General features: G+C 45.2%; 2 protein-coding genes across 2 annotated transcripts in view; one reads left to right on the top strand and one right to left on the bottom strand.

Annotated features, from left to right (window-relative positions):
* The window catches only part of MLLT10 (MLLT10 histone lysine methyltransferase DOT1L cofactor), a 144,363-nt gene extending 134,998 nt beyond the window's left edge, over positions 1 to 9,365 (bottom strand). The window contains exon 1 of the mRNA XM_073003068.2: positions 9,260 to 9,365. The gene's annotated coding sequence lies outside the window, so the exon portion shown is untranslated. The remainder of the gene's footprint in view (positions 1 to 9,259) is intronic.
* A 7,693-nt stretch (positions 9,366 to 17,058) lies between these two features.
* On the top strand, positions 17,059 to 22,444 carry SKIDA1 (SKI/DACH domain containing 1). The gene has a single exon (XM_020801908.3). It carries the CDS (start codon positions 18,054 to 18,056, stop codon positions 20,739 to 20,741), a length of 2,688 nt encoding a protein of 895 aa, XP_020657567.3. The 5' UTR covers positions 17,059 to 18,053; the 3' UTR covers positions 20,742 to 22,444.
* The last annotated feature ends 955 nt before the right edge of the window (positions 22,445 to 23,399 follow it).

The following is a 23,399-nucleotide window of genomic DNA, read 5'->3' on the forward strand; positions in this document are numbered from 1 at the left end:
CAAATAGCATCTACTTAGAATTCTAATTGCCCAAACTCCAATTTCTTTGCTTACTGTGTTGTGTTGCTGATTATTTAAAAAAAGATTCAGCAACATATCCTATACATGATGGGTAAAAGAGCCTATACTGCTTAATCACCTCTTTGTCTCACATGTAATATAAATTATATCAGGTGCAATTTTCCTAATTTTTAAAGCATTAATGGTTGAAGTAAAACAAACATATAAATGTAAAACAAAAATAAACCTTCCAACCCAAACATGTCCTGTTCCAACCATGCTGAAAATAGTTAGAAGGGGCAAAAAGAGAAGAAATTGAAGAATTGTGTCAGGACTGTTTGTTTTTGAGGGGTGGGGGGTAGGAAGAGATGTTTGCCTGAAGGCATTTTAAAACAACTTTTATTATGTTCTTTAATGAAATCTCTGAACTTACTTTTTTGTCTTTTACCTCACTATGAAGAACTAAGATTTTAAAAGATAAAGGACTATACCATAAAATAGCTTCTCATGAAAAGATTTCTTAAGTATGGATGTTCGTATTTGTGTTTATTTTTTTATTTGCCTTCTCAGTCTGCTGAACTTTAAAACAATATTAATAAAGATAAACATTAATGATGCTGTTTGTTTCATTCACAAAAGCATAATAGTCAGTCCACACAACGTGGTGACATTTGTATTTTTATCTAGGCAGACTGATTTATTTTAGATACTAATATATTTTAAACTACATCAAATTATATTGGCTAGATTCACCAAATTATTTATATCCATACTCATCTGTGGAATACATAAGTCTGGCTATATTTAAAAAACCTTATGCTAATAATGTTGTCAGTTCTGTATTTTATTCCTGAAGAACTCTATTTTCCTACTCATATAAGTTTCAACTAAATATACAGTACTTTTAGTTCTGTTGTTAGTGAAGTTACAACACTAAAAGTATGGTTTCTTGTTTTATTCTGTGTGCATAGAAATGAAGAATACTTTACAAATATTTCAAATCTGTAGAAATCTACTTCAGCTTTCATCTGCCTTTTGAATATACTTGTACACTGCAATTTGCATGTTCAAGGTAATATTACTTACAGGCTTTCCATACCACCTATTAATTTAAGTATAACCTTATTTAAAACTGATGACATTGTTTCAATCTCTGTTAAACTCATCATTTAAAAGCACTAATTTAACTCGGAAGTGGTTTTTAAGGAATCCATTATATTGTTTTAAATTGCACAATCACATCAGGAGGCTTTTGGCAAATGCAATTTAACTAGAAGCACCAGTGGATGAAATAGTTGTTTACCAAGAACTGCTTCTGTTACGGTAATGCTAGTATTTAATTGTTAATTCTGGCCTGAAGTTTAATGTAAACATAAAACAAGAGGTTTTCTTGCATTTAAAAAAATTATATTGACATTTCCAAATAAATAAATTATAACACGTGGTGTTACAGTAGTGTGAGTAAACACTCTTGCAGAGCAGTATGTGAAGCTTTTTATTTAAGAATTCTTAACAGTCTGTATTAGAATACATACAATTAACAGCTATTTTGGTTATGTGCCTGCCCAACACCATTCTCTCCTATTAATGCTATGTTAATCTTCAGGGGAAAATAGTAAAGTCTAGATTAAATGTAATACACAGATATTCTTTACAGAAATTCAATAAAGATTTGGCATTTTGTGACTCATTCTTGTACTCCTCAATAGTATGTGCATCTGAAAGGAGACTTCCCTCTGACCCCCAACCCCCTCCACATCTCCAAAACAAAGTTGAAATGTCTGCATATATTGTGTGCAAAGTTAGAAGTTCGTCTAATTGCACATTTTGGCCCATTCCAATTCCTTCTTTAAAACCAAGGTGTTTTTATTCTACAGAAGAACGTATTTTTAATTCTTAATAAATATGTAAACTAAGCTCTCTCAATATAGCTGAGTCCTAGCAAATAAGTGCAGAGGGGGAAAATTAACTTTCCTGAGAAAAGCAATTTCTAATAGTACATGAAGCAGATCACCGGTATCAATTATATTAATTCATTTTCCTCAAAATTGTATCTATTTACAGTTTATTCTTGAAAGTAGGACCCATTCGCAAAAGCACACCCAACAATATGTTAATTAATTGTAGCGTGTCTATGAAAGGAGTAAGCAAATGCAACCATTAACAACATTCCTTGCATACTTGTTTCCCACTACAGGGCACTCGTTTTCAATTTTGTCACTTTAAAGGCACAGATGGGCAGTACTGCTTCCAGGTACTAATTTTAAATAATTAAAAAACACCAACTAATGTAAAGAAAAGCTAACATGACCACATAGGCAGAGGGTATCTTCGGAAGCTTAACATTCCAAGCGAATTAAGGGCACAAGCCTTGGATCACTTTTTGTCAGTCTCACTGTGGCACTGCAGAGTAAGAATGTGATTTTCTTTTTTCATCGGTTTCCTCTCTCTTTAAAATGTGAAGTTTAAATTACCCATTTGGCAAGAAGATTGGAGAAATGTTACTATTTTGGCCTCAAGAAATGCATGCTAGGGGGAAAAACACTTTTGATGTTTGTCTTGTCATTTTAATTTTTTTTAATTCCACAATACTGGTTTAACTTTTCAACTCTATGCTACTTTATAAAACTGTATATATTTTGAAGGCTTTTCCTCAGGATGTTGTTTCAAAAATTATTCTTATGATCCGTAAGAATCTCTGATAATCAAGGGAAAAACCAGAAGTCTCACCTTTATTTCCTCAAATTACATGTAAATAATTCTAAATTTTAACTGCACATTTTAGGAGGCTTTTTGAGCATATGAGGTTTTTCAATTTCATCTGTATTTGCGAAGAGTTCAAACACACACACACAAAGGTACTGTAGGCTTCGGTAAAATCTCCCCTCCAAAATATGGAAACACGAGTAGTAACTAATTTGTATTTTGGGATTTGGTGAAAACTCTATTAAAAACTCCTAACAATCATTTCCTCAAAAGTTTATCTGCAAAAATCATTAAATGTCTCCGTGATTTTCTCTAAAATGTAGATGCTATTCCCTCCCCCAACCATTTCCATGCCTCATTTTCTTCAAGAATCAAGACACTTGTTGGATTCCTCTCCCCTAAATTTTAGTTCTGCTTAGTTGCTTTTTCCTTCACTTAAATTACTCCAGCTTGTGCTGATTTAAAGAAGTAATTTTTTTGGAAATAATACTTAATTTTGCTTCCTCAAAACAAACATGTTCGACTGAACAGACCTTTCTGTTATACAGTACACAGAAACTGGTAACTTTATTTCTGTGAGCCTTTAGAAGGCGAAAATAAACAAAACCCACTTTTTCCCCTCCCCCTCCTTGTCTACTAAAGTTAATTATTTCAACATTTAGATTTCCTCAAGTTATTTCCTGCCAGTTTTTCCCTCCTCTTCTAGAAAGTCTCGTTCTAACAATTCGCCACCAAACAGATGTTTCCCTTTGCACCCACCGAGCTCTCTCTCTCTCGCAACCCGGGTGGGGGTCTCTACCTTCCACGGCCCCCCTGAACTCCCAACTTCATGGAGGTTCCCTCAGTAAACAACACTACAGCAAGCAAACAAACAAAAAAAGGGAGAGTTTTCCTTTTTATTTATTTACCGGGTTGTTTGCTGGAACCCCGCGAGCTGCTGAGAGAGGAGACTTAGAAACTCGCGCCGTTTCCGCAAGCGGGAAAGCTCACTCTCAAAAAGCTGCTCTCGAGCAATTCGCCCGCTTGTTTCCCGTCGCAGCTGCGGCCGGACGAAGGCGAGCCTTCGCCTAAAAAAGCGCGAAGAAGGGCAGCAGCTGCGACAGCTTCCCTCCGAACAATGGGGGCTGCTACAGAAAAAGGAGCCGCGGCTCCACTTCCTTTCCCCCTCACCCAACCCGGCCCACTCCTTTGCTGCGGCTGCCGGGCCCTGGGCGCTGGCAACTAAGTACTGCCTTCCTTCACACTGCACTTCCTGCCTGAATTGAGCCTTCAGCTCCCCGGCGGCGGCGGCAGCCGCGGCGATGCTCCCGCCCGCAATCCCTTTTCTTCCTCAGCCCTCCTCAGGCGCCCTCCCATCTCCCCCTGCGCTCCCTGCGTCCCTAATGGTTTCTTTCTGGGGCCCAACCCTCCTGATCCTGACTCCAGGCCCGCCTTGCCGGCGGAGCTAGGCCTGGCTGCCGGCTGGCTGAGCCTCCCTCAGAGGAGCAGCTTCTTCTGAGCCCTCCCGCCAGCCAGCTTAGTCCCGCACAAGCAGGCCTCTCAATTGACTCTCATTTTGTAAGCGACACCCACAAATTCATTCTTTTATCTGCTCACCCTCAACCTCTCTCATCAAGCACAACGCAACAAGAGCTTTGAGAAGGGCGGGAGTGGGATTATTGGGTTTGGCTGCTCGCCAGCTCGACTCCTCTTTTGCCACCCGAGGTCCAGGGTTCCAATTAGGCCGAGCTGCGAGGGCTCGGTGCAAAATCCCTTTGCTGCCACTGCCCTGCCAGCTGGCCCCAGTCGTGTTTACTATGGCTTCCTCGCACCTCTAGCACTACCTAGAGGAATAGCATAGTTTGTGCGCTCTTCGTCTCAAAGGCAGCGGCCTATCTTCCTTTACTGACAACCATGGTGCACTCTAGCCTGCAATCTTTCCTGAAGGGGAAAATACTTTTGTGGTGGTTGGTAGGAGGGCAATAGGCGGTAGGTCTTCAAGTCAGGCCAGAATAGTCCTGCCCTACAGAGCTTCCCCCATTCAAATCCTTACAAATAACTCTCAAAAGGACTGGATCACAGCCACAAACATATACATATTTACTTTAAAGGAATTGCACCAAAGGGGAATTAAACTGATTTACTTTTCATTCCCACGTCCTTCCAATCCAGGTACTTCAGTTTGAGGCCTTTATGGCCTGAACTTTGTTACTGCCATCACCCCCCATATTTTGCAGTAGTCTTCTCTCTTATTAAATCTGCCTGTTTGCTCACTGCAATGGGACTCAATAGTTAAAGCCAGTAAGCTCTAGTAAGTGAGTATAGGATTTCACCTCAAGAGAGGAATATTTCCATTTGGTGCTTTTACCACAAGACAGTAGAGCTGTGTTTCCATCCCCCACCACCTGGGGGGGGCTAATTTTTACACATATCTAGTAAGTTTGAGAAACCCATAAAGAGTCAACCACACAAGCTCTTTAATGTCGATTTAACGCTTCTTTCCTTCATTTCCCTTACACATAATTTAACCAGGAGTCTAAACAATAAGTTACAATTGGGCTTTTAAAAATACGTAAAGGTATTTGTAATATTGGGACAACAGGGTGTGGAAAATATATTGCAAGTGTTTTTGATCGTAAGGAATGCTTTCTCTGTATTTACTCATAAACCAAAATCAATACTGTTTTTTTAAAAAAATCTCATCAAGACAGTTTCCTTTTTATCTTAATTACAATTATTGTTCACAATTAAAAATGTTTTCATTTGTTTTTATAAACTGGTTTATGTTCTAACAGGTAAATCTGTTTGTAACCATACCAGTGTTCATTGTAAACTTTGCCAAACCATGGTATGTGGAAACACTGAGATGCGAATTAGGGGAAATTATAGGCTCTTAAACAGCAAGCCTGTTCACAGGCTAATTAAAAGGAAGTTCTTCCTTGCTTATTGAGAAGCAGAGCAGAGTAAACTGAATGCCTGGGACTTTCAAGAAAGACTGCATAAGACTGTAGTCTTAAACAAATTAATACCTGATGGATCTCACAGCATTTTATTGACAATAAATGTACTACTTTTGGTACTACTTTACTTCTCAGTTGTTTGAAACTATAATCTATTATGTACACTAGGGCCTATATATTCCGAAATTATCAAATAAGATTGTTATAAGATAAATAAATAATGAATGGCAACCTAAATCCTGACTCCCTTTAGATACTATTCATGTTATAGAATTTACTTCCAAATAATGTAGGTGCAATTTTAATTAAAAATCAGTTGTGTTTTTTTTTGGGGGGGGTAGCATTAACTGGCCTCTGGATCAAATTCTGTAATTATATGTGTGACATGGAGAAGAGAGGAAGTGACCATGTGAATGTATCCCATATCATCTATAGTACTTTTTTAACATATGGATAGTCAGATTAACAATATATTTTAAATATACCAAAACCAATTCTAATCCAGAATTGGTCCTAAAGGTAGATATTTTCTGGTGTAGAGAACACTTGTTGGTCATATTCAACAGGCAACAAGAACCTCCACTTCTGCATGCCATCCCACAGACAAGAATCCCAAAAAAAACCTTTTGCTGGGATCTGTTGGTCCATACAGCATTAGCCTTTTATTATGTTGGGGGGGATCTTTTTGTTTCCTGCTTACATGGTTTGTTTGCATTCCTAGCAGAATCTCCCAGGCAAACCATATGGTAATGCCTTTACACTCATTCATGTAAAGAAAAAATGGTTGATACTAATGCCTGGTATATTAAATTTCCATCTTTTAAAAAAAGTACAACTCCACCTCACTGTTTTGGAGGATGTCTCCTGCAATCTTCCATCCCTCTACTGCATTTGGGCCCACTCCTGCTTTTTTTTAAAGCTGCAATTTTGAAGGCTGTCCCCAGAAGCAGTTCTTGCCTCCCCCTTTCTTGTTTCCTGAACAGAGTTGTAAAAACTCAGCTCATTTCTGCTCCCACTCTACAGTTTCTTCACACTATAATTTCCCAGGTTAGAAAGGTTTCAAATACAGTAAATAAGTCAGAATTGATCTAAAATACTGGTATTACACTAATATTTCAGTGATACAGAGCAAGTTGTGGAGATAAGCAAGGCCAGAAAGGGGTGGTGAGAAACAAAACCCTTCACTTGGTACAGTGTTTACCTCAACTTTTACGTCATTAAAATGAAGTACTGTACCTAGAAAAGAAGTTTTTTGTTCCCACAGCCTCTCAAGATTGAAGAACTGTTTTTCACAGATAAAGGCCATCCAAATTGCAATATTCCTGTATGCTTCTAGGCATATACATAAAAATTATCCTCAGTCTCCTCACCACCAATACTTAAAATATTGTTTGTAGGAAAATAGGGTGAATATAGGAATGCCATTTTTCTAGGAAGACATTTGCTAAAAGCTGAAAGATGAGGAAGCAAGTCACACACTGACCTGCTTTTCTTGCCTCCCCACATCAGTTAGTAAGAAGAAAAGCAGAAACAAAGAATTCCAACCCATTTGCTTCGAAGGCTTGGCTTTTATGGAAAGGGGGATGGAGGAGTTCATGAAATGCTGAGTAGGAAGTGCAATGACTCATCATAATCGCAGTATTTCCCTGGGACAATTAGCATCCACTACTCATCCTCCATCTTGAAGGTGCGAGGCCTTATGAGGACTTTTAATTCTGCCATTTCACTTCGTGGGACAGGAACCCTCCTCCCCTAACACCCCTCTTTCAACTTCCCCCAACATTGTACTGTTTTAATCTCCCTGCCTGTACTTTTAGAAACCGTCCTTCTTTTTCAACCACATTACCCTGTTGGGGTCATTGCTGTTGTTGTTGTTCATAATCTTGATTTATGGCAAGCATTAGTTGTGTTCTATAAATGCAATTAATTATTGCTGTCAGAAATTATCATTAATAATCACCTTTAATAACGTGTAGACAGTCGACCAGTTCTGTACTACTTGGCTTGAAAGTTAAGCCCCACAAGTATCAGTAGGGCCATCAAGCTGCACCTATGTGGCTGCTGTATGTGATGAGTTATTGAAACCCTATTTATCATCATCATCATCATCATCCACAGATAAGGTTTCCCTTGTGAGCGGCTGCCTCCAGCGTTCACCTGGGGCGTTGCTGAGCCCTCCTCTGCCTTCCTTAAGGCTGCCTGCCAGCCTGAGCCTAGAAACCGCGCGCAAGGAAGAAGCAAGTGGGCGGGGTCGAGAAAGGGGCGATTACGAGAGGCTCGAGCTCGGCACGAGCGCGCCCATCGCAGCGGATTCTGGGTAAGCCAGTGGCCAAGCTGCTAAACAAGGAAACGGCGGGGGCGGGGGAAGAGAAGGAGGGAAGGAGGCAGGGGGGGTGAAAGGTCAGCGGCCTGGAGACCCCGCCTTCTGCGCTCTGGTGAATGAATGGAAGGCAGGCAGACCAGAGAAGCCGCCGCGGCGAGGCTGTGTGTTGTTTGCTGCAGCACCTTCCGTGCGCGGCTCTCATTCTCTACGCCTTCTTCCCTCCCTCTCGCTGCCCCCCTCTCCTTCTTTCCTTCCTTCCTTGCGGGGAAAGCAGGCAGCGAAGCATTACATTTGCGTAAGAAGAAGTTGAGGCTGCTTCTCTTCTGTCTCCTCCCCCTGCTGCTCCTGGACAATGCAGGCGAGGCGGAGGGCTATAAACATGGGGCTACGCGCCTCTCGATCCCCCCTCGCACTGCTGTGCTGCTCTGAGAAGGCCAGGCGAGGCGCATGGTTCTTGCTTCTGGGCCGGGGACATAACGCGTCGCTGAGACTTTCCCCCCTACCCCACCCCCCACTAAGGGAATAAGCTTTTTCCGAACTTCTTTTCTTGCAAGGATCGCTTGCCTTAATTCGACACAGAGACACACGCATAGGCACCCGTAGCATCTCCTGCCCGGCATACATAAAATACACAACAAATTCGAATCTCTAGGTTTCCAAGCTGCTTCCTTAGGCGCGACGCTTCCTCAACCTCCTCCCCACAAGAAAACTCTCAGGAGCCTCTCGTCTCTTTCTCTGCCTCTCCCAGCGATCTCCAAAGAAATCGCTGGTGGAGAATAAAGTTTGTTTCCGTTCACACGAACCCCTTTCAGGCCTCTTTTCCTAGGGCGACTGCGAAATCGTTACCGAAAACATATTTTATATGTTAAACCCAACCTCTTTCTTTCATTCATCTTCATGTTGTAAAGTCATCCCTTAAAGATCGCTCAAACGCAAAGAAACTACATTCCTGCTAAACGATTTTTCAAGGTAGGGTTTAAATGTTGGCCGAGTTGCTGATCTTGTTGCCGCGGCGGTTGTTGAATTATTTTTTTGTAGCGGCCCGGTTTTTATTTAAACCGGGGAACCCTTTGGTTAATTTTTCAAAGGCACCGCTCGATGACACTTTTTTGAGAAAGTAAATAGTGGATCGAGCTCTCTTTCTCCCCCGCGCGATCCTCCCAAGTCTCCCAAATGCTTTCTCGGTGAGAAATGGAGGAAGAAAATGTGAAACGCTTCATGGGGAGAAGCGGCTGTCTTTGTTCTTTCGTTGTTTCTGCCCGGAGTGGCGGCGACAGGGCTAGACACTTACCTTCTCTTCTTTTTGCTGCGAAATCCAGACGTTCCCATCGGCTGCAAAATACCCAATCCACCTCGGAAAATGACTAGAAATGTTGGGAGAGTTTGTATTCCATTCTTTTGCGCTGCCTTTCCTTTTCGGGACGAGATTAAGTTGCCGAGCACGTTGTTGCCAGCCGAACCCCCCCGCCTTAGTGAATGGTCACGTTTAGGACCCTCGAAGGCCATCCTAATTCTGCCAGTAGAATCGACGGTATTGAAGGTCTAAACTTTCAAAAGGAAAGGGGGCCTGCAACTAGCCAGGGAGCTGCAAATACACTCGCATTTCTCTCTCTCTCTCTCTCTCTCTCTCTCTCTCTTTCTCCCTCTCCCTCTCCCTCTCCCTCTCTCTGTCCTCCCCCCCTCCGCATTACATTAAAAAAGGAAGGAACTTTTTCCTGAGAAAGAAAGCAAGAAAGAACTCTTTACTAGTTCCGTAGAAGTGATATGTTACAAAACAAACCCAGGAGGCATTTGAAATCCGCCGCCCTTCTGATTTCGCCCCACGTGGCAAAAGTTTTTGGAGTGTTTGAAATAAAAACAAATGAGCTAGTTGTAGAATACCGGGGTGGAAAGTTTACGTTACGGTCGTAGCTCGGAGAAATGTGTCGGACAAAAAACAGGACCATCCTTTTAAAAGAGAGAGAGAGAGCTTTTCAAAGAGAGAGAGAGAGAACAAGAAAAGAGGAAATTGTAGTGTTGGTGTGTGCATGTATGGTGTTTTAAACGTCGTGATCAAACGTGCAAAATAAATTCATACACTGGTTTCGACGTATTCCACTTAATGTTTAGTGCCCAGCCTGGCAAGCATTAGTGCCCAAACCATTCTTTAGTCTGATTATGATGAGGTTTGATGATACAATGGATATTTGAATTGATCACTGTGTCTTACCAAATGAGATGGATTTGCAACCGCCTTTGGTTTCCAGGGCTCTCAGATATGCAAGGGGAGGGGGGGAAGGAGGCACTGATTGCCGGCCAACCCCCTCTGGGGTCTCTCAAGTATCTTTGGCTTCTGTTTGTGGCTCGACACGAGCAGTAGACTCCCCTTTGCCCAATATTTTAAGACTTCCTTCTCCCGATATTACTTGCCTTGGATCCGAGTTTTTCCTCCTAATAAGTGATGCTAAGCTTAACGGGTTTCCTTTGCTCATTAAAATCTCCTAACCCGTGCTACTGGATAAATAAACAATAGTCAAAAATTGAGGTGCACGGGTTGGAGTCTATGTGTCCTTCCTGCCCCCCTTAAGAAGCTCTCTACTTCCTCTTATCGGCCTTCTGAAAAGCTGTTCTGCTCCATCAGAAAAGAATCAAAGATTGCAATAAAATGGAGTAAATAAGTATGAGGGTTAGAAAGAGAGTGTTTCTTTGCCAGCCTTTAATTGCCATTGAACCATTCAGGAGTTGTAAACATTCCTTATTTATTTAGCCAAAATAGCCAGGCGTTGTCTTGCTTTTATCGCAATCGTAATTACGGTGTCCTTTAAACTGGTTGATAGCAAGAGAGATAAGGCCATGTGCCTGTAGCTTCAGCTCACATCTTCTTCTCCCTTGCCGCCCCCCCTTTCCTGGGTCAGGATGATCTCGACAGATCTTGGAGATGAGGAACGGTGGAAGACTAGAGGTCCGACCATTCCTTATGTCACAAAAGTGATTTGTACACATTGCTAATTTGGTGCCTTCGGATCTCCTATGTTTGTAATTGCCTTTCGTTGCTGGCTGAAATTGTTTTGTTTTTAAATGCCTTTTTTTAGGGGTGAGGAAAGAGGCAGTACTGTATATATTTTGCAATCTGGTCTAGGCGTTTGCCCACCTGTAAAGTAAGAAATGCAAGGCGTGTTCCCGCGTCTTTGTTTACTGCACCTTTGTGTCTAATTAAAAATGCACACTTTTAGGACCCTCGCAGAACAAAGCCTCCCCAAATCCCCTTTACGTCCAAGGATTTGCAAATTTATAAAGGCTGCATTGAATTCAGGATGGGTCAAGGGGCAGAAAAAGGGTAGAAGGTCACTGCATTTTGATTATGGGTCAGTGGGCAACATGGCATGCAGTTTGTGTCCGAAAAACCTTTTCCTTAAAAGTGAGGTTTAAAAACAACATGGATGAGCAAAGTTTCTAGAAGAAAAAGTGTTCATTACAGAAGGGGAAAAAAACTTATTCCATCATATCTGTTGAGCAAAAAAGAGACATACATGTAAGAAAACAAAGCTCGGAAGAGGGAAGAGCACCCTTTAACAGCACTATAAATCGCTGTTTTGCTTACAAAGAAATAGCCCCAAAGCTTGATGTTGTGCTACCACAGCTAAATAATGGATTTTGGAGTCTTTAAAAAAGCACGTTAACTGTCTTGCATATTAATATCACATTTTTAAAAGGTGTCTCTTTTTCTCATTTTTTAAAAATTATGTCCAAGGGTATTTTTTTTAAGTGAATAGTCACATCTGAATGAATTTACATAGCTGAGGGGAGATGCTCTGTGACCCTTCCAGCAGGTTTGGGCCTTTTTGTCCTATTCTCATGCTCCCTGTAATCACTTTAGATGTACTATGGAAGGGAGGTAAGTACAGCTAATGTGCTAGCTATACAAATCTACTTTAAACTGTTATGAATTAAATGTCCCCTTCTGGAAGAAAACAACATAGGCTAACCTTCCAAGCTAAACTGCATGGAAAAGAAATTGGTTAGTAGTAGTAGTGATGATGATGATGATGATGATGATGATGATGATGATGATGATGATGATGATGATGATGATGAAGAAGAAGAATAGATTGTCCACTGTCCTGTGGAAATCTATAGGGGTGTGAAGAACTGAAGGATTTAGTGAAACAGAGGCTTAAAATGTTGTTGCATTTTACAAGTAAACCTTTAAAAGGCAGTAAATGGTGCTCTGAGTGACTTGCCCCAGAAAAGAGAGGTCAACCTGGATTGCAGGGCTGTTTAAACATCATCATGATAATACAATGAAAATATATCAAATCACAACCTAAGAGGGCGTTTTCAAATATAGCCGCCGCCACCCTTCCCCCCTTCTCTCTCTCTTTCTCTCTCTCTCATATGCACACCTTCCCCCACTCCTAGGGAAAAAAAAGAGATTTGAGAGAAATTCTATATATTTTAAAGGCCACAAGGTAAAAACAGCTATGCTATGTGACATCCATGGGAATAGGTTTACAGCAAGGGAGTGAGGAATATTATTTGTCCTCGTTATTTTCTAATTAGGTTTGTTGTTAGCCAAGAGTGCTTCAGACTGAAATATCATCTAAGGCAAAGAAATCCTATCTAAGGTAGGATATACATTACAGGCAGAGGCTACTCCATGGGAAAAGGAGCACATTTGATTGATAATGGATTGTGGGGGGTGGCTAGTTCCTATTCACAGGCCCCTTGAAGTAGCCTGCAGAAGCCAAACCCGGTTCAGTCCCTCTGATCTTGATTTTTGCTTTTGTTGTTATTACTTTCCATTAATTTCACTGGTTTTCATTCACCTTTGTTTGCAGCCATGGTGTTCTTTCCGTCAATTCCGAAATCAACGTCGGCTTCAATTCTAGCATTTCCACTTCACTGTCTTCTAGGACGTGGTTAGAAAACCGTTCAAAACCAGGTGCTTTCTCCGCCTTCCCGCCGCCCCCCACCCCTAGTTTAACTGGTGTCCGGAGCCACCGGTAGCTTGATCTGAGATGGAAGGAGCAGGCCAAATGTCACGTTTTCGGTCCTGTAAGGACCAAGCAGGAGGCCGAACTCCGTGAAGAAATTGCACGCTGTTACCCTGCACCGCGTGTTATTCCTAAATCTTTCAGCAGGATTTATACACAAGCCGAGACCCACCTCCTATCTGGAAATAAGTCCCAGTGGTTTAGGACTTGTTTCCCGGCAAACCGCCTAGGACAGGAGCAATAAAAAGCCCAAGGCAGGTCGTGTTAACTTGCAAGTACTTCTCATGCTTTACACACAGAGCTTATTCCCAGGAAAAGGTGGCTAGGTCTTCAAGTCGACTTAGCTGAGAGAGTCGGTGACTGTAACACAGCGAAGAAAATGCGCTACCTTTGCTTTTCCTCTATGACTTGGTAGCTGTCTGTTATTGTCACTCAGAGGGCGGAAGCAAATTCTGGCCTAACTTTAAATGCTGCTGAGAATAGACATCTTAGTTGGACACACGTTGATCGGGATATTTTTTTTTTTTAATAGACTGGTGGGGGTGGGGGTGGGTGGGTGTAGCAGGATTCGCGTTAATAATCTCGACCGTTGCTAGGTATTGATCGCGCCCATCTCTGAAACACATGCAAATCCACTGGACGTCCCGGCCTTTATTTGCTGGAGCAGGGCCTCACCGAGTAGTAGTAGCAGTAGTTGATGTTTTAGAAAGCTCGACTGCCGAACTGCTAAAACGAGATTGGGCATATTTATAATGTTTTGATGCTGGTAAGAAAACCAGCAGGTTTATCTCTCCCCCCCCCCCCACTTCCTCTCATCCCAAAGGAAGATAAGGAGAGGTTCAAGGAACAAAAGGCTGCTGGAAGAATTTGAAGCAAGAATCTTGCCCAGCTTCAGACCTGCCTTTCCCCTTTGTGTTTAACGCGTTTCTATAAAATTTCTGGCTTTGCTTATGCTTGTGTACTCGTTCATTCATTCATTCATTCACTACTTATTCTTCCCCTCCCCCGTCTCTCTCTCTCTCTCTCTCTCTCTCTCTCTCTCTCTCTCTCTTACAACCCCCACATCCTGCAGTTGCTGACTTATATTTAAAGAAGTTAAGGTTCTAGTTTTGTAGAAATCTGGGGTAAATCCAGTTGTCAGTTCTGACTAAAGCATACTTACTGGATGAATGGGACTTGTCAAGCCAAAATTTAATGGGTCTACTCTAACTGAACCCATTAATTGGCTTTCTCTCTCTTCCTGTGAGGCAATCTAAAACTTTCTCTTTTTAAAAAGAGAAAGTTCCCTTTTTCTCTCTTTTCTTCTTTTTGGCCTGTTTTAAGGTCCATGTGTAAAGCAAATAAAAACCATAAAGGCTTTCTCTGAAAACCAAGAATGCTGACCACGGTATTCAGATGTGTGTCAGTCTGTGCCCCCTTTTTTTCCTGAGTAGTCCACTGCTGTTAAGAGAAAATGCTGGTAGCTTGCCTCTCGTGTTAATCAGAATTTGCGCTATACCGGATCAAACCACGACTTTAGAACTCAGCTTTAGGAAACAGACAAACAGTCAACCAGCCTGGGAAGACAGAACTTTAAACCTAAGGCCTCAGGCTGAATTTATTTTGTGGTTCTGGCTGTCACGGATTCCATCACCGTCAACCTCAAAACAGGGGACATGGAGGAGGAGTAGCAGGAGTGGAGATGGGGTGCGTGGGGGCGTGGGAGGAACTGCTGCCATCCTAGAACTAGAAGAGGGAGAACAGAAGATTCTGCAAATATCCCCATCGCTTAATCCGAGAAAACCTGATAGGATCCTTTCCCTCTCGCTAAGAACAAAGCCAACAATGGTAATTAAAACAAATAAACAAACAAAAACCCTGGCAGCTGTTTTTCCTCGAAACTTCGCCCCGTAATCGGAGGCTACGTCTCCTGTGCACGAGAGGGAAATAGATGTAGGCGAGGCTCGCCAGATGCGGGGCCGAACTATGGCTGTGAGCAGGCGTTCATTCATTGTTCGCCACCGCCTTTCGGATACGTTGAAAGAGCCCTGGTATCAGCCGACGCAGGACACCCTGCTCTCCCTCGGCCTCTCGTTGCAGGCCAGAGGCACACAGGCCGACAGTTTTCGCAGCTGCTGGCTTCACGACGAAAAATCGGCCCTACAGCTCCAAGGAAAAGAGTCGCCCCATTAAGTTGCAGAGTTCAATATATCTGGGTGCAACAGCTGAGCTGACTTTTATTCGCCCCAACATTAGTCTGATTGGATTGAATAGACTTTCCTGAAGTCCTGATGCTTCTCTTCAACACCCCCCTACACACACAGTTGAGTTGTCTGCAGAAGTCCTGGGAAACTGGGATGTTGAACGAATGGAAGGAAGGAGGGGGGGTTTAAAGGAAGGAAAGACTGCCTGCATTTTACCTAGCCATGCAAAACGGCCGTGAAAATTAATTACAAAAATGTGGGGGGAAGAGAGCTGTTAGTTATTTATTTTCCAGTTCCGGTGTAATTGGAGCTCTCTTCCCCATATCAGCAAGTCTGTTTCGGGAAAGGGGGAAAGAAATAGGGCTACGGAATTGGAAGATAAGTCTTATTTTTCCCTCCCCCACCCCCACCCCCACCCCAGTGGTTTTCTGGTGCTCCCGGGTAAATTTCATTTTGGCTCTGGCCACGAGCCGACTGGGAGGTGTGGGCGCTTTTACTCGTGGCCAAATTGTGGCCGAAAATCTATTAGTCCAACGGACAAGAAGAATTTGGACCGAAGCTGATGTAACTCGCATTTCAGTGGGCTTAAACCTTAGTTCAGTGTTTAGCAACCAAATAACGGATCCGAATTATCAGAGGTATTTTGACATTTTGTACCTCAGTGTCAGTAAATGTGATGTTACTTTGAATAAAGGAGACCTTAAAAGTGGGGGAGAGATAATATGTCCACCCCCTCCGGTAGGAAAGACACCCTGGCACCTTTGTTTGAGTTTTTGATTGCTGTGTGTGAGATTCCTAGTCTCTCATTTGTCCAGGACGCCACAAATACCGGAAGATTAGTAGGATGATCCCTAAGCGGGAGGCAGAGTACATTTTATGTTGAGCATGTGGTGTATGCACAGGGGCTCATCGTACGTTTGGCAAACCACGTGTGTGCAAGCCCTGAGGATTGTCCTAAACTCTACCCCAGGCTGAATTACTGGATGGTAACTCCCCAACCGAAGACACCTATAGTAGTCTGAAATTACGTCCCCGTGGGGAGGCTTTCGGTCTGGGACCGGGAGCGGAGGATGGGCAGGGTGAATCGAACCTGCAGAGTCTGCATAAGAACCTCTTCCCTGCCAGCGAAAGCTGCAGCCTGCGAGCCAGGAGCATCCATTACTATGCTCCCTCTCATTCTCTCTTCTTTTTCTCTTTCAAACGCCCCCTTCCTCTCCTTCTTCCTTCCCCAAATACCTCTGTCGGCTGTGCTGCCCAACCTCCCGAGGCTTGAAGCGATCAACACGCAAGCGATCCCGGTGTGGACACGGGAAATTAGACCGGGGACCCTCCACCTTGTAAGGCAACACGGTGAACTGTGAAAAGTGGATACAATTCTGGCTTATCTCTGCTTTGTTATGGGTCTGACGTGAGCCCACGTCCCGATCTCTCTCTTCCCCCCCCTTCCTCCTCCCCCTCCTTCTCTCCTCCCCCCCCCCCATATTACAGGCAGAATTTCAGAGAAAAGTGTTACAGTATTACGGGGCTGGAGGATAACCACACAGCCCCAAAGAAACCCTAGGAGAAACAACTTAGCTATCGGAAAGAGAGAAACGAAGGAGAGGAGGGTGGGAAACGGGGGGAGAGGGAGAGAGAGAGAGAAGCTGAAAGGCGGCGAGGAGACCAAGCTAGGGAACGTGAGTATTCTCTTTCTCGGAGTCGCTAACCCGGGTGGGTGGGTGGAAGTAGCAACTGAAAACCCCAGCTTTAAAAAAACAAAACGAAACTTTAAAGCTTAAGGAAGGAAAATAGCAATTGAGGAAGCCTTCTTTGACACGCAGTGCAGAATAAAGCGCCCCTTTACAACGGTTACTTAAAATGGTTACTCTGTTCTACCCCTTTCAATTATTTTTCTATCCCTAGGATTCCTATAGCAGTGGGGAAATAGCCCCAGCCTCACCAATTTCAGCCCGGATAAGTTTCCAATCTCTATTTATTTCTAAGATATAAAGGGGGCGGGGAGGAGAGACCCAAAATGTGTCAGCAGGGCTTCCAAATCCGTTCCTTCAGTAGCCAGCGCTGTAGAGCTAGCTGTGGGTTGGCTGGGAGCTCCGGATTGTTTAATAGAAAGATTTATATACTAACAGTATTATTTACTTTGGGAGGGGAGGTGGCAGTCTAAGAGTATGCTAATTAGCCAGAGATTTGGAGGGGGGTTGGGAAGGGGGAGGAATATCAATTTTTATTGCATCACCTGTCAGGAGTGTCCAATCAGCGTTGGCTTTAGGGGAATTAATTGATGAAGGTGTCTCCGGACGAGCTCACTTCACTCTGTCATTTGATTTGGAGCGAAAGCAGCGGCGGGAAGAGCGGCTGCGTCGCTTTCCTGGTCTTCCAGCAGCAGCCCTCTTTCCTCGCATTCCTTTATCCTGGCTGGGCCAGGGGAGGAAAGCCGCCAGCCAAAGGGCGCAGGTAGCCAGCCTTGCATCCCTGCCGTCGAGAAACACCGGGGGCAACCAAGTCGATTTTTTAGCACCCCTTTTCTTCCCCTCAGGCAATTTTACAGGACATGGTTTTTTTATCCACGCCATCTAGAGCAGTCTCCCCCTTTCCCCCGTCCCTCTTTTTTTCCTTAGTGTGTGCAGATTTTTTCCCCTTCCACCTTCCAAAGTTTGATCAGGAATAACAGGCTTTGTTCTCTTCCGTTCAGCAGGATGCCTTGAGATCAAATCCAGCGCCTGCCTGTGGATTTTTATCGCATTTTCAGTGTGGATTGCTCCTCTCTCTCTCTCTCTCTCTCTTCCCCCTCCTCACCTTCCGCCGCACACCTTTTCCCTTTGCTGTTGCTGCTGCCGGTGTCCGTTCCAACGGGTGTGTTTGTGGAGGGGGGGTCACTGTCCCGTTTTCTGCTCCCCCTGCCCCAATGGTGGGAATAATTTAAAGGCGCGCCATGGGAGACCTGAAATCGGGCTTCGAAGAAGTGGACGGCGTGCGCCTGGGTTACCTGGTGATCCATGGCAAGCAGATGTTCGCCCTCTCTCAGGTCTTCACGGATCTTCTGAAGAACATCCCGCGCACGACGGTGCACAAGCGCATGGACCACCTGAAAGTCCAGAAGCATCACTGCGACCTGGAGGAGCTGCGGAAGCTCAAAGCCATCAACTCCATCGCTTTCCACGCGGCCAAATGCACCCTCATTTCCCGCGAGGACGTGGAAGCTCTCTACACCTCGTGCAAGACGGAGCGGGTCTTGAGGACTAAGCGCCGGGGGACCGCCGGCTCCGTGCAGCCTTCCCCCGGATCGGACCCTAAGGCGGCCTTTTGGAAAGACGGAGGCAAACTTTGGCTGGGTTTGAATGGAGCCACAACGCCTCTGGCCAGCCGGAGGAAAGCCTGGCGCAAGGCGGCCGCCGTGGCGGCGGCGGCGGCAGCGGCTGCAGCCGCCGAGTCAGGCGCTTTCCTACCGGCTTCGGATCTACCTCACTTTTGGAGCAAATCGCCCGGGCTCAGTTCTCCGGGACTGGCCCAATCCCCTCGCAAAGTGTCCGTAAACTATGAAACTGTCCCGCTCCGACCCCGTTACGTCTCCCTGGCCTCGGAGCCGGCTTGTTTTCGGAACCTCCTCTGCTCCAAACATCCGCATTACTACTACCGCTCGTCGGCCGCCATTGCCAGTCAACCCAAGCTGGCTGCAACCGCCGCCGCCGCTGCCGCCGCCCCCCTCCCCATTCCCCGAGGCAGCCCTTTGGGTCCTGGCTGCCGGTCCTCCAAGAGGAAGAAAACCACCGAGAGACGCTTCTCGACGGATTGCAGCCAGCGCCTGCTGATCGTGCCCCGCTTTTGCAAGCCAGCCAAAGCCGCCTCCTTGGAGAGGCTGCCCGGCTTGACCAGCTTCTTGGCGCCGCCAGCCCACCGGCATTTCCCGGAGACCTACAGCAGTGATTCCGAATCCAGTTCCTATTCTGACCAACCGGCCAACGACTCCGATTTCTGCTCCAGTTTAACCAGCACCAGTAACTCGGGTTCTTCGGAGGAAGAGGAGGAGGAGGAGGAGGAAGAGGAAGGTAGCTGCGCCTCGGAGTCGAGCGAACTGAGCTCCGAGGAAGAGGACGACGAGGAGGACGACGAGGAGGAAGACAGCAGTTCTGAATCCGATTCAAGCACCGGTTCCAGTCAAGTGTCGGTACAGAGTATCCGCTTCAGACGCACCAGCTTCTGCAAGTCGCCCAGCCCCCTAAGTCAAGCCAACCTCTTATATCAGCATCCTTCTTTGGAGCTGCCCGGTCCGGCGCGGACCATCAAATCCGAAGCGTCTGAGGAGGAAGAGAACTGGAGCGGCCACACGGGCTGGGTTCCCAAGACCGAGCCCGGTTTGGGCTGTCACAACTCAGGCGGCGTGTGCTTCGGGGCGCTCAGCCAGGCAACGGCAGGCGGAGGCGGAGAGGACAATGGCTGGCCCTTGGCTGGACCGTGTTCCCCCACCACACCTGATGTGAAGCCTGCTGAGAGGACAGCGGGCCCCGGCTTGGCCCAGGAGGACTCGTCGCCCAACCCAAAGATAAGCCAGGATCTGCCACAACAAAGACTCTTCCCTGAGGGGAAGAAAGTCCAGCCAGGCGTCCCCGTCTTCCCTTCCCCTTCTCCTCCTCCTCTTGCCAGGACAGAAAGCCCCACCGCTGCTCTTGGGGGGCTACCCAGGAAGTCCCTAGAAGATGCTCAACGGGATGACCCCTCGCCTCCCTGCCCAAGCTGGTGTTCCTCTTCCCACAGCCAGCCAGAGGCGGCGGCGGCGGCTGCTGCTGCTGCTGAAAGCTCCGAGTCTTTAGGTGCTGTCCCACTGTTCCCCTTTGTACCCATTGCCCAGATCAAAGTCGAGGACAGCAGTGCCAATACCGAGTACGGAGCCCTCCCCAGCCCCAGCCCCAGCCCTCTCAAGTGCGAAGAGCAGCCCAAGGTGGAGGCGGACGGCGAGCTGCCCCTCCGGCCGCCGCGGCCGCCGCCCTTGCCCAGCCCGGCCCAGCCGCCTCAGGACCTTCTGCTGCCAGCCAAGGAAGACCCCGCCTGCACTGACGAGCCTCCCAGCCCTCCCCTGAGTCCGACGACGACGACGCCGGCCCCCCTGAGCCAGGCCCTCGCCGCATGCACTTTAGGCGCTGCCGTTGCTGCCGCCGCCGCCGCCGCCGCCGCCTCCACACCCGAGGACGGGGAATACAAATTCGGAGCCCGGGTGAGGAAGAACTACCGGACCTTGGTGCTGGGCAAACGAGCCATCCTGCCCAGCCCGGCGCCCCTTAAACCAAATCTGAAATCTGTGCGGGGTCCCCGGCCTACCGCCCCGGGGAAGCTCTTGGAGGCCCAGGAAGGGACCCTGGATGACTTGACGGTGCTCGGGCGGCGCAAAAGGGTGGCCGGCAGCGTGGCCTCGGCTGTCAAGCGGCCCTTTAGCTTCATGGGCAACTTCCCCTGCCCGCCCTCTTTAGTGGTTGGTTTGGACGGGGATTTGTTGCCAGCTTATACTTTAAACACCGCTAAGGATGCTCAGCCACCTCCCAAGGCCCATCCTGTCTGGAAATGGCAGCTGGGCGGGTCAGCAATACCTCTTCCACCCAGCCACAAATTCAGGAAATTTAATTCATGAAAGAGATCTGAATAGGAGGGAACCTTACTTCATGGCTATTGAGTCCTTGGGATTTTTCTTTCCTCACCACCACCAGATTCTGTACGTTTGAGCCTGTAGGCTGGCTGGTTTTACTCATCACATCTTTTCCCCACTTCTTTTTAATTTAAATGTGGAATCCTGGTTTATACTCTTTTGGGGGAAGACAAATAATTTGATTACTATTTTATTCGCCATGAAAGGAGTTGGTGGGAAAAGACAGAAGATGGGTGGGGAGAGGTCTTACAATCCACAGACTACTGCAGGATAAAGTCTCAAGTCTGTTTAAAAAACAACAAAACAAAACACACCTCAGTGGAATCTGCTAAAACTGGAACACTTTACTGTCTCAAAATGCTAATAATACACCTGGTACCTCAATTCAACTGCTACAAGTAAATGTTTTTTTAAGTTGAATTATAATTCGAATGAGCCAATAATATGTAATGCACTAGATTTGGAACCTGGAAGTCTAACTGTTCAATTCCATTCTTGTTCCTTCAGCTAGAGGTTGCACAGGGGAATTTCGCTAGATCATTCAGCTATAGGGGAGCCATCCACTTCTTTGCATGGAGTTTCTTCAGTTAGAGCCCTCCAACCCCCAATCCAGCCACCCACCTCTTTCAGCAAAAACAGTTGCACTCCTGTAGTTGGCAGAGGGGGTGTGTCTCCAGAGCAATACTAGGGAAGTAGCTTCATCATCAGCAAATCAATAGATGTGGATTGAAAGCTGCTTCTGTGTTTTAAGGGCAATAGAGAAAAGTCTCTAAAAGCAAAAGGAACAGGAAGAAGCCACTCTTTACAAAGCCAGTGGATAGGGAGGAGACAAATGCTTTCCACGAAACCTTTAGTTAGCCACCTACATCATACTTGGCTACTGTCTTAAATCCAGCCTGCATTGCAGGCCAGTCCTGTTCACTTTTACTTGAAAAGCTCCTTAAATTCAGTGTGATCCCCCCCTCCCCAAGTAAGTAATGTATAAGAATTGTGCCCTTAAAATAATTAAGATTATTGTGGAGCAAGGTGTAGACTGTTTCATAATTCTGTTGGCTTTTGGTACTGGGAGAATGTTTGACAAAAGATGGTTTCCCCAGATTGGTAAGGCAGACAAATCTTTGATTCTCATTCCCCCTTTGGAGGCAATTAAAAGAAAATGTAGCTGAATCCAACATACTAAATGCAACAGGGGCTCCAGTAGAAGGAATATTTTCGGTGGAGAATATACGATATTCTTGGTGGCTGCTTTGGTACCAAAACTCAGGCATTTAAACCAGGACGTGTCACTGTTTCTATTCATCTTTGGAAACTTGTTTTCCCAACCTATCTTTGTAGCAGGAACATTTTACTGCACGTGACAATCAGAGGCAATTGTCTGTATTTGCACTTAAAACTCGACATAGTTGAAGCAGGCAGACTTCTAGAGTCGAGCCTTTGGTAAGACATGCCAGTGTAATATGTTGTGATGTTGGAAGCAGTAAATCAAAATGATGGAAATTTGCACTGTTGGAAAAAGCATGCTTTAGCTTTATTTTCAATTAAAACACTGTTTTAAAAAAAGATATAATATCATATACTTATTGCAGGATTATCCATTGTTTCTTACTTTTCAGGGTGTGTGTGACTGGACAGAATTATGTTTTTCAGAGGTTAATTGTGGTTTTTTATAAAACTCTGATAAAAACAAACTTGAGGTAGTTGTTAATGCTGTTTGATTTGGGGGGGGGGGGAGTGGGGAATCGAAACAGTTAAACAGAACTGCCAGAAAGTTTAGGGGTTGAGAACATGTTATAACCGATTTACTGAATCAGCACTTCAACACAGTTGAATTGTTGACTCCTGGCTTGTTCTTCTTCCACCCATTTTTAAAATTTAAGAACAGACCCTATTTCAAAATTAATATTCTCAAGGATTTAATCTACTCAGCAGTTTCAGGAGAATAATTTATCCCAAATCACAACACAAAACAAAACAACGATGAAATGTTTCAGAGTCAACATTTTCTTATCACAATGCTCTGGTTATGTTGCTGTTGCTTAAAATCTTTAAATTCTTGCTGATGGTGACAAACACCCAATGTTTTGCCCTTAAATTAAGTGTAATATTGAATATTTATTTATTTAAATATTTATTGGTCAAACTCACCCACTACAGAAGAAAGAGAGAATGAGGGAAATGGACACATGGGTGATTGTTATAATGGTTTTCATCTCCTTATGGAAGGCCTACAGGAGACAAGCATTTTTAGAAACTACATCCTTCACCTGCTATCCCTAAATTTTCTGATCTCACTCTACTGTCTTAGTGCCTTGCATGTTTAAACTGTTCTGGTCTTGGAAAGGTGGAGAGCAGAGAATGATTACGGGTGAGATTGTTTTGGAAAAAATGTTGGTAGGGCCTGCTTCTCTATGACTGTACTACATATGGCTTTATGACACTCTGATAGGCAACATTCAGTCTGTGTAAGTCTCCCAGCTTTAGGTACCTTTGCACTGGCTTGTTAAGCAGGTGGTGGTGAGCAGAAGGTTGCAGGCCATCTTCCTTCACTTGACAAAATAGGCCTGCCATAAGAAGCAGGGTTCTTGAGACCTCTTCTCTTCGCCCCCCCCCCCGCATCCCGTGCTGATTCTGAAGGGGCTTTGT

The sequence above is a fragment of the Pogona vitticeps genome, chromosome 6, assembly GCF_051106095.1.
Source record: "Pogona vitticeps strain Pit_001003342236 chromosome 6, PviZW2.1, whole genome shotgun sequence".
NCBI classification, from domain to species: Eukaryota; Metazoa; Chordata; class Lepidosauria; order Squamata; family Agamidae; genus Pogona; species Pogona vitticeps.

What these genes read in the sequence shown, in the direction of transcription:
- SKIDA1 (XM_020801908.3), top strand. Translation starts at nt 18,054, where the DNA reads ATGGGAGACCTGAAATCGGGCTTCGAAGAAGTGGACGGCGTGCGCCTG.